The sequence below is a fragment of the Electrona antarctica genome (assembly GCF_951216825.1).
Source record: "Electrona antarctica genome assembly, chromosome: 24".
In the NCBI taxonomy this organism is placed as follows: Eukaryota; Metazoa; Chordata; class Actinopteri; order Myctophiformes; family Myctophidae; genus Electrona; species Electrona antarctica.
In genome coordinates, this window is record NC_136803.1 from 22,704,164 (window position 1) to 22,715,960 (window position 11,797).

Genomic DNA, 11,797 nt, shown 5'->3' on the forward strand with positions numbered 1-11,797 from the left:
ACTAAGTGATTGAAATACACCAGTCCACATAGTCCAAACAACATGTAAACACACAGAGACAAGTTTCAATTGTACCTCTATTGCATGAATATTCATGAATATGACATTGTAATTGCTGACAAATAACAAAAAATGTAAGTCCATCATGTTTAATGTATTTAGCTAAACTGCTGATAATTTACATTAAGTGTCAACATAATGCCGTATTTGAACACTCATTATTTAATAGCTTTTTCCTCTTTATGACACGTCTTCCTGTGTGTTTTTAGATTGGAATTCTGACTAAAGCTTTTTTCACAAACTGTACACGTAAATGTTTTTTCCCCTGTACGAGTCCTCATGTGTGTTTTTAGATTGGAATTCTGACTAAAGAGTCATCATGTGTCTTTTTAGATCAGTCTTTAAATTACAGCCCTTGCCACAAACTGTACACGTAAAGGGTTATCCCCTGTATGAGTCCTCATGTGTATTTTTAGATCACCCGTTTGACTACAGCCCTTGCCACAAACTGTACATGTAAAGGGCCTTTCAACCTGTATGAGTCCTCATGTGTACATTTAAATTCCCATTATTAGTGTAGCCTTTGCCACAAACGGTACACATAAAAGGTTTTTCCCCTGTATGAGTCCTCATGTGTCTTGTTAGACCAGTCTTTAAACTGCAGCCCTTGCCACAAACTGTACATGTAAAGGGCTTTTCCCCTGTATGAGTCATCATGTGTCTTGTTAGATCAGTCTTTGAATCACAGCCCTTGCCACAAACTGTACACGTAAAGCGTTTTTCCCCTGTATGAGTCCTCATGTGTCTTTTTAGATCAGTCTTTAAATTACAGCCCTTGCCACAAACTGTACATGTAATGGGCTTTTCCCCAGTATGAGTCCTCATGTGTATTTTTAATTGGTCATTATGAGTACAGCCCTTGCCACAAACGGTACACATAAAAGGTTTTTCCCCTGTATGAGTCCTCATGTGTCTTGTTAGACCAGCCTTTAAACTGCAGCCCTTGCCACAAACTGTACATGTAAAGGGCTTTTCCCCTGTATGAGTCATCATGTGTCTTGTTAGATCAGTCTTTGAATCACAGCCCTTGCCACAAACTGTACACGTAAAGCGTTTTTCCCCTGTATGAGTCCTCATGTGTCTTTTTAGATCAGTCTTTAAATTACAGCCCTTGCCACAAACTGTACATGTAATGGGCTTTTCCCCAGTATGAGTCCTCATGTGTATTTTTAATTGGTCATTATGAGTACAGCCCTTGCCACAAACGGTACACGTAAAGGGCTTTTCCCCTGTATGAGTCATCATGTGTCTTTTTAGACTACCCCTTTGATTAAAGCCACTGTCACACACAGTACAAACAAATGGCTTTTCCCCTGAATGAATCATTGTGTGCATCTTTAGAGGTCCTTTATGATTAAAGATTTTGCCACAGTCTGCACAACTAAAATATTTCTTACCTGTGTGACTCCTTGTGCAATTACTTTGTTTTGGTGATTTGAGGTCATGGAGCAGCTTGTTGCTTAAAGACAAACTATTTCCTCCCATGTGTTGTGTATTAGGAGATTTCAGTGTGTTTAAACCTAACTGGTTATCCGTGGTTTCATCCCACTCATCACTGTCTTCAGTGATATCAGATTCAGAACAGTGTGAAGAGAAGAGCTGATCATCACTAGTTGTTTGTTGTGATGTTCCACGGTCCTCTACATCAGCTTGTGTTTCCATGTGTTTAGATGAGGTACTTGCTACAGGTTCTGTTTGTATGTGTTCATCATCTTCATGTTTCACTGATGGCAATGTCTCCGTTGATCCACCATCCTCCTCTGATCTTTGAAGTAGCTCATCATGTTCCTCTTTCATCTGTAGAGACTCTGGTTCCTCTTTCATCTGTAGAGACTCCGGTTCCTCTTTCATCTGTAGAGACTCTGGTTCCTCTTTCATCTGTAGAGACTCTGGTTCCTCTTTGATCACACTGGAGGTTCTCTCCTCCTGTTCATCTTTAATCTGTAGAGACTCTGGTTCCTCTTTGATCACACTGGAGGTTCTCTCCTCCTGTTCATCTTTAATCTGTAGAGACTCTGGTTCCTCTTTGATCATACTAAAGGGATCACATGCAAATTGATTGGTCGATCCATTCAGCAATAGGGTTACACGTTCCACTCCATTCACACTATACTACAGTAGGAGTGGCTATATACTTTATTGGTAAAAAGGTCAATTGCCTTCTGTCTGTTACAAAAGTACTGTATTTGAAGGCCCTAGTAAAAGATACTGGTTCTGTTCAGAATGTATTGTCATCTCCCGTCTTTCAACAAAATAATAGAAAATGCTCGATAGTGGGCTCGATATAAGAAACCGGCTCGATAAGCCTGATCGATAAGGTGATCGTTATCAATAAGAATAACAAGTTCCATTCCTACTAAAATGTGACTAAAACAAATGAAAACTATTCAAGAGACTATGACTACAACTAAAATCAAAATTTGCTGCCAAAAACACTGTGTAGTGTGTAGGAGTAGGATATTCACTCTACTTATCACACTAAAAGGATCACATGCAAATTGGTTGGTCGATCCATTCAGCAATAGGGTTACACACCCTAACCCACACCCTAACCCTGTTTACAGGGACAGACATGCTCCTATAAACATTCCACAACATTCACAACCCATGTCTTCTAACAGGTATTAGCATCAGCCGGCCCTGGCCATTGTTGCGCCCAGCACCTGTGCATGTGCACGGATGCGCGCGCACAGGCGGACCACCCTGTTCTTATTCTACTAGATGTACTTGTAGTTACAGGCTAAGGACAATGGACAGTATGCACACTGTAACATTAAGACTTACTCATGTCATGTTCAATATAGCAAGTTCAAGTAAAATACGTGTAGACTGTAATCATTAATTCATACTCATGTTCCTTATAGTAATAGTTTGGTATGAAGGATGTAAAATGAAGCAGTTGTCACTGTATTGTTCAGTGCAGTACAAGATGTCCATACTTAAAAGAGGTGAAACACATGTGTTGTCATGAACTTTCTGTAATGAACACACAAAGGATCTGTAGCTGTCAAACCTTTATTTGAAAAAGAAGAAATTACGGACAGTGTTTTTTACAGAGTAAATATTTTCTGTTACAATGCATTCTAGGCTATGAAGAAAACATACTACAGAAAATCTTAACACATAATCAAACTAAGTGATTGAAATACACCAGTCCACATAGTCCAAACAACATGTAAACACACAGAGACAAGTTTCAATTGTACCTCTATTGCATGAATATTCATGAATATGACATTGTAATTGCTGACAAATAACAAAAAATGTAAGTCCATCATGTTTAATGTATTTAGCTAAACTGCTGATAATTTACATTAAGTGTCAACATAATGCCGTATTTGAACACTCATTATTTAATAGCTTTTTCCTCTTTATGACACGTCTTCCTGTGTGTTTTTAGATTGGAATTCTGACTAAAGCTTTTTTCACAAACTGTACACGTAAATGTTTTTTCCCCTGTACGAGTCCTCATGTGTGTTTTTAGATTGGAATTCTGACTAAAGAGTCATCATGTGTCTTTTTAGATCAGTCTTTAAATTACAGCCCTTGCCACAAACTGTACACGTAAAGGGTTATCCCCTGTATGAGTCCTCATGTGTATTTTTAGATCACCCGTTTGACTACAGCCCTTGCCACAAACTGTACATGTAAAGGGCCTTTCAACCTGTATGAGTCCTCATGTGTACATTTAAATTCCCATTATTAGTGTAGCCTTTGCCACAAACGGTACACATAAAAGGTTTTTCCCCTGTATGAGTCCTCATGTGTCTTGTTAGACCAGTCTTTAAACTGCAGCCCTTGCCACAAACTGTACATGTAAAGGGCTTTTCCCCTGTATGAGTCATCATGTGTCTTGTTAGATCAGTCTTTGAATCACAGCCCTTGCCACAAACTGTACACGTAAAGCGTTTTTCCCCTGTATGAGTCCTCATGTGTCTTTTTAGATCAGTCTTTAAATTACAGCCCTTGCCACAAACTGTACATGTAATGGGCTTTTCCCCAGTATGAGTCCTCATGTGTATTTTTAATTGGTCATTATGAGTACAGCCCTTGCCACAAACGGTACACATAAAAGGTTTTTCCCCTGTATGAGTCCTCATGTGTCTTGTTAGACCAGCCTTTAAACTGCAGCCCTTGCCACAAACTGTACATGTAAAGGGCTTTTCCCCTGTATGAGTCATCATGTGTCTTGTTAGATCAGTCTTTGAATCACAGCCCTTGCCACAAACTGTACACGTAAAGCGTTTTTCCCCTGTATGAGTCCTCATGTGTCTTTTTAGATCAGTCTTTAAATTACAGCCCTTGCCACAAACTGTACATGTAATGGGCTTTTCCCCAGTATGAGTCCTCATGTGTATTTTTAATTGGTCATTATGAGTACAGCCCTTGCCACAAACGGTACACGTAAAGGGCTTTTCCCCTGTATGAGTCATCATGTGTCTTTTTAGACTACCCCTTTGATTAAAGCCACTGTCACACACAGTACAAACAAATGGCTTTTCCCCTGAATGAATCATTGTGTGCATCTTTAGAGGTCCTTTATGATTAAAGATTTTGCCACAGTCTGCACAACTAAAATATTTCTTACCTGTGTGACTCCTTGTGCAATTACTTTGTTTTGGTGATTTGAGGTCATGGAGCAGCTTGTTGCTTAAAGACAAACTATTTCCTCCCATGTGTTGTGTATTAGGAGATTTCAGTGTGTTTAAACCTAACTGGTTATCCGTGGTTTCATCCCACTCATCACTGTCTTCAGTGATATCAGATTCAGAACAGTGTGAAGAGAAGAGCTGATCATCACTAGTTGTTTGTTGTGATGTTCCACGGTCCTCTACATCAGCTTGTGTTTCCATGTGTTTAGATGAGGTACTTGCTACAGGTTCTGTTTGTATGTGTTCATCATCTTCATGTTTCACTGATGGCAATGTCTCCGTTGATCCACCATCCTCCTCTGATCTTTGAAGTAGCTCATCATGTTCCTCTTTCATCTGTAGAGACTCTGGTTCCTCTTTCATCTGTAGAGACTCCGGTTCCTCTTTCATCTGTAGAGACTCTGGTTCCTCTTTCATCTGTAGAGACTCTGGTTCCTCTTTGATCACACTGGAGGTTCTCTCCTCCTGTTCATCTTTAATCTGTAGAGACTCTGGTTCCTCTTTGATCACACTGGAGGTTCTCTCCTCCTGTTCATCTTTAATCTGTAGAGACTCTGGTTCCTCTTTGATCACACTGGAGGTTCTCTCCTCCTGTTCATTTTTAATCTGTGGAGACTCTGGTTCCTCTTTGACCAGACTGGAGGTTCTCTCCTGCTGCTGCTCAGTAAATACCTCCTCTTTACACACAAGGAGGTGTATGGAGTCTAGACAGAAGATACAGAATAGAAACACATTATTACATGAAACTTCTGTTGTTAGTTCCGTATCTGTCCTAATGTTTTGATTCCAGTGTGAAGTGTCACAAAATGATTGTTTCTTACCTCAATAACACTTCATTTCTAAATGAATAAACAACAATTATTCCGACCAATCACAACACGGAGAATGTAAACTGATTTGTAAAGCATCAACGTCATTTCCTTGAGCGGTACTTCCACCAAAATCCCGCAACTTCCACCCAAAACAAATGATAGCCTCCACAGCCTCTACAGGTCTTGCCCAGCATGGGATGAGGCCTAAGAGTAACAAAACACATGTTAATGCATCCTCTTCCTTGTTTAAATGGTGAAACTAACGCACGCACAGCCCAGGCGGTGGCGTAACCGTCTGGGCACCCGACTGGTAATCCAGTCGCAGTGTGCCGCGGTTTCGACTCCCGAGCGCGACACGGCCGTTACTGCATGTCTTCCCCCATCTCTCTCCCGTTTCAGCCTACTGTCTGTCCCTTCAAAAAACCAATAAAAGGCGTAAGCCGCAAAAAAAAAATCTAAAAAAAAAAAAAAGAAACTAACGCACGCACAGCCACCACATGAGGGGATCCAATGTCCACACAAACCCACTCACTCACCCAAATCAAAGTCCTGGAGGTGCTTGGGTAATCGTCTCTGTCTCTTCCCCCGTCCTGCAGGGCGCTCTGGACAAACTGTGCTGGCTGGTGCTGGAGAATGTATCTTCGCCTGCAGGCTGGACTCCACTGACTGGTCTGGAATAGAATAATGACTTTAATAATAACAATTGCCATATATTTCCAAATAGTAGCCCTACCGCAAAATGCGCACACTAGCTAATACCCGCCAGGGGTCTGACAGCATTCGCTTATTAAATGCCTCCTCCGGATAAACGCCCCGATCCGTTGGCTATTGTTTGCCGTTTCCTCAGCCTAATGTATATTGTATTGATTGACGGCATCCTGCACCGAAAATAGAAGATCTACAAGCTCACATATGTGCCGCAGATGCGACTCTTGTAGCTTGTAGGTCTGCTATTTCCGGTGTGGGACTCTCAAAAATAAATCTTTGTTGTAAGACAGAGGTAGTTTAACTCGAAGGTTCAGTGTTAAACTGATGGTGAAAATACGTGGAGATTGAGCAGGGACCAAAATAAAATACAATTATACTATTGGAAAGATATATCTTAGTGATATATCTTTTTTATGACACTATAACACAAAGTGTCTGTTGCATTGTTCTTCTTTTGTATCATGATCATCATATACTGAGATAATAATCATATACAGTTCATAAGGTGATATCGCTGCGGAGCAGAAGAAAATAAAGAAAGCTAGGACATGAAACTTACTGCTGTCCGCATGGTCTTCAGGTTCCTGTTTAAGGTGATATTCAGGTTCCAGTTTAATAGAAACGGTGCTGGCTGAAGAACTCTTTACCTGACTGGATTCCACAGACTGGTCTGGAATGAAGGAATAGAATTTTGATTTGACATGGGTTGTAGTCGTAGATGATGGTTGAATGTAAAACAAAGGGACCAGAAGTGGTAAGAACTGAAGTTGTAGTGAACCAATATACAGTACATGTGTAAGCTTCAAGTGATTTAGGTGTTTAGATCTCAGGCCCAATCTTTCTCTTGCTGTAGGTCTCACAAGATTTGGCTTTCGCAAAAAAAAAAAAAAAAACATTGAACATGCTTGCAACTGTTACAGCATGATCAATGTTTTTTTTTGCGAAAGCCAAATCTCTTATTTTTTTTCTGTGTAGCATGTGTTAACCCATTTTGGCCTGACTTAAAATTTTTAAAGAAATATTCTAAATCCGCCAGTTTTCTGAAATAAATATTTTCATCAAAAGGGGTTCCCGCCCAAAATGGGTTAACAGACAGATTTCATATCTATAAGTCTGGATCGATGTAGCACAATCACATAACAGCCAACAGCACACAACCTTAAACCGTAAACACACCAGTACACCAGTAAACAGCTGAAAACAGGACAGCTTATAATAATATAAAGCAGCAGCAATGAAAACATGAGGAAAAGCAACACATCTGTATCAATAAACAGCTGCTGCAGCACCACATACTGCCAGATCAGCAAAGAGTTTGCCGTTATTATTCAGAACTCTCTGGATGTTACCATGAAGCTTACCTTTTTCTTTTTCTTTTAATAAATAACTGTTACCATAAATGGTAAATGGTGCATTTACATATAGCGCCTTGGCCCTTTATTTAACTTCGACACCAACTCTGGGGGAAAATACGGAAAATACAGGTGCTATTAACACGCACCGTGAGATATCAAGCTGCCTCACGATATAGAAACAAGCTCCTGCTCCATTTGCCCTCATGGCTCCACAAGGCTTACTTTACATATAGTGTGAAAAATGATTACACATAAATTCTCTGGCCATTATCGTTCCAGTATTGTTTATATGCAGTCTATGCTTTGGAAAAGGCTCAATGTACAATTTTTAAAGAAAGACATCTTTCTTCTGCGGAATGCGGAGCAGAAGAAAATAAAGAAAGCGAGGACATGAAACTTACTGGTGTCCATATTGTCTTCAGGTTCCTGTTTAAGGTGATATTCAGGTTCCTGTTTAATAGAAACGCTGCTGGCTGGTGCTGGAGAATTCATTTTCACCTGCAGGCTGGACTCCACAGACTGGTCTGGAACGAAGGAATAGAATAAAGACTTTTACATGGCTTGACGATTAAGGTTCAATGCAAAACGGATGAAAAGGCACTTCTGCCTTGCTGAGATTATTTTTTGGATTCAGTTTTTCCTAGGTGTAAAGATAGTTTGTTATCAGCGAGCCATGTGCAGATACTACAGAGTTCAGAGCTGATGGCCTTTTCAACATCCAGTTTGTTCCTTTCCGAGACCAGCAGTGCCGAGTCATCTGCGAACTGGAACAAGCTGATGTCATGTCGTTTACATATATTAGGAACGGTAAAGTCCCTAATATGCTTCCTTGTGGAACGCCACAGCTCACTGGGAGGTGTGTGTGGGGGACAGTGTTCCGTTCACCTACACCATCTGTTCTCTCCCCTCCAGGTAGGATTGCATCCAGCTCACTGATGTGCTATCAAAATTCAAAACCAATTGCTTTTAGCTTGTTAACCAGTATGGAGTGGTTCACAGTGTCAAAAGCCTTTTAGAGGTCCAGTATGACCATGCCGCAGTATTTGCCAGCACCGATCCACCTCGTTTGATGTGGTCGCTCAAATAGAGGAGGAATGCTAAAGTCTGGATGCAGACATCACAATTCTCTTTACATAACATTCATTTGAATTGATTTATTGATTACTTTATTAACAGTTTGTGATTACTTTATTAACAGTTTGCAAAAAAAACAAAAAAAACAAGGTATGCTAAAGGATAAACCAGATAAGCCCCCAGGGCTTGTTTTCAATAAAAACCATCCAGCAGCATGAATGTAAACACTTACCAGCTGAAAACAGATCAGCTGAAAACCAGTCCTTAACATATTTTTGCCGTTATTATCATCTCTGTGGCGGGTTATCATAGATTCACTGCTGTTTCTGCTAGGACTAGCGTTAGCAGCTAACCTCCTATCACACAATGTTAAGTAAGTAGTTAACTTGTCTTATTGTGTCGTGTTAAATAGCCATCCTTATCCAGGGTGTGCATCATCATGTGACAGACAGTAACACAAGAAAACAACAAGCGAGTACATTTATACAGGAGAGTGAGGAGACGTTTTACCTGAACTATAAACAAAGTTCAACAATGGAGGAGTCAGGACAACATGCCGATGGGATTCTCAGATTGGGACAGCAGTGGCTGACTGGCAATGGAGATACAGGGCCATAGATGAGCGACCGCTCAGCGCGCCGGCCTGGTGGTGAGGTGACGCGAGGTAGAGCCGCATACCATTCAAGTCAAGGTGCATTACCGCCACCAACTGGACTGTGTAGAACTGCACAGCAAACCAATAAAATAAAAACAGAACTCCTATGTATTGATTCACTATTAAAGTGTGTTACTCTTACTCTGCAATGTACTTAATAATTGTATGATGTACTTTGTGTGCTGCTTTTCCTAAAAGACCAGGCAATGTAACATCTCGATGTTCTACCTTTTCCAACAACTGATTGATTGATTGATTGGATGTAGAATGGGTAATTCAAAGAAAGTACAGGTCAATACAAAAAGAGGATGAAACCAGAAAAAGCAATAAGTTCAGGGTCCTCCGTTTTCAATTGGATACCTCATACCGGTGAGCCGTTTTGAAGGAGTCTAGTGATTCACATTTCTTAGGTTGTTCCACATTTTAGTGCCATAGGAGCGAAATTAATTTAACCAGTGTTGGGCAAGTTAAGCTACATGTAGCCTACCCAACACTCCTTTCTTTCCTACTCTATACAAAGTATATATACATGCATAAATAGCATCAATATTTCACGTAGATCTACCTGATTTAATACTCTCTAGTGCTGAAAAGCTATCAGATCCAACTTCTCCAGCGAGACAGCACACAAAAATATAGAGGTAGGAATAGGATAGGGAGAAGAACAAAACCTTGATAACCAGACTGGTTATCAGTCTGTCTCGAGAGACTCTATTCAAAAGAGAAACCCCACTAGTGTGGAAAAAGGTTTCGCCAAAAACGCACCCTTCAAAATCACCAAAGAATTCACACATGGGAGAAACCCTGCCACTCTCACCAACATATGTAACGTGTGTAACTCAAGCAGTTAAATTAAACACTAGATCATTCCCACAGGAGAAAAACCTTACCAAATTGGACAGCCGAGAAAAATATATTGTTTTCAACATGAATTAGTAGGCATTATGTTGATTGTATGTTTTTGTCGTATAATTTGATAAGTTGAGTCATGAGTAGCCTACTTATGGAACAATGAGGTAATTTCCTAGAGACGTGTAGAGAATATTAGTTGAATATTGCTTAGACTCTGGCCTGTTAACGTATTCTTACCTGTACTACCTCTAGTAGAGCAGAGTTTTGTTTAAAGCATTATAAACGTATATGTTATAGCATGTCCTAAATTAAGCAGTGTAGTATAGGATGTGTTTTCGCTTTATAGTGGTGTCTAGTATTTAATGTGTTGATTAGCAGGGTCGGGCCTTTGCATAAACACGCCCGATCTCGCTTATTTGTAATCAATCAACATTTCAGATTAGATTTTAATAGAACACTAAAAGATTCTACTTATGCTGAAACCGAAATGTAGTTATGTGTAAAGTGTGTAATGAGAATCGCCTGAAGAAGTTATGTAACCTTGATTCCGTTTGTCTCTGTAACCATTTGAATTCTAATGTAATTGTTTGTTTGTCTATAGGCCTATTTGTTGTTTTTCATTTTTATCTTTTCTTAGTGTCAAGGGAGGAGGGTCAAACCATCAAAATGTGGTTCCTTTTCTTTTGTGATAAACGTGTAGTACGTTTATCAAGGGAGGAATGTCGTATCTGGTGGAACCACATTTCATCAATATAGCCTACATCATGTTAAACTAGACATAAACTAAATTGTTCTAAACTAAAAGTGTCTCATCTCTCCTCATGAGTGAGAGCAGACAACAGGACGTGTTTGTATAGACATTTAGGCACCATTCTTCACAGCTTGCACCTATGCTAAATAGCTAGGCCTACTTTGATCTAGGAGCATTTAGACCAGAGGTCTCCTGTTGTGCTTCCTGTGACCTGTCCGGACATTTTGGTTTGGGTGTTAACGACTGTCTGTTTCAAATGTGTATTGGGATTTGGGCTTGTATAAAACCCTACTCAAATGTTCAATCTGGAGTAGTGTGTCCTGCCGTCAGGCTGGGTGCATGCATGGCTCCGGCCATGCATCTGAGCTGTACTTTGTCTTTGCAATAAACCTGGACTCCGAAACCTTCATTTGCCTGTCTGCCTCCGCGTTTATCCTGAGTACTTTCGCCTAAGTATTAGAAGTTTGTTCATGAGCTTTATAGAGAGAAAAAGCAGTCTCTCTTTGGAGTAATTATACTTCACCACTGTGACCAGTATGGAAAAAGTTTCAACCAAAAACGAAACTTCCAACATCACAAGATAATTCACACAGGAGAAAAGCCCTATGTGAGTCTGTGACCAGTGTGTGAAATTGTTCAATTGGTTGGTCACTTTACGGAAAAAGTTGATAATTTATACTGGGGAAAAACCCTATTGCTGTGACTATTGTGGGAAATGTTTTAACCAGTCGAGCAAATTAATAGAACACAAGATAGTTCATACTGGAGAGAAACCCTATCGATGTAACAATTGTGGGAAATGTTTCAACCAGTTAAGCAGTTTAGTTGTACACAAGATAATGAATACAGAGGAGAAACCCTATCACTGTGAGCAGTGT

General features: G+C 40.1%; 1 protein-coding gene across 1 annotated transcript in view; it reads right to left on the reverse strand.

The window, feature by feature from the left end:
- Positions 1–3,057: 3,057 nt before the first annotated feature.
- Positions 3,058–11,797, reverse strand: part of LOC306917083 (uncharacterized protein) — a 16,964-nt gene continuing 8,224 nt past the window's right edge. Inside the window, exons 2-5 of the mRNA XM_079495209.1 lie at positions 7,989–8,111; positions 6,792–6,902; positions 6,061–6,195; positions 3,058–5,416 (exon numbers count right to left, since the gene is read on the reverse strand). Of these exons, the coding sequence (XP_079351335.1) occupies positions 3,720–5,416; positions 6,061–6,195; positions 6,792–6,902; positions 7,989–8,079 (2,034 nt within the window). The 5' untranslated portion in view covers positions 8,080–8,111 and the 3' untranslated portion in view covers positions 3,058–3,719. The remainder of the gene's footprint in view (positions 5,417–6,060; positions 6,196–6,791; positions 6,903–7,988; positions 8,112–11,797) is intronic.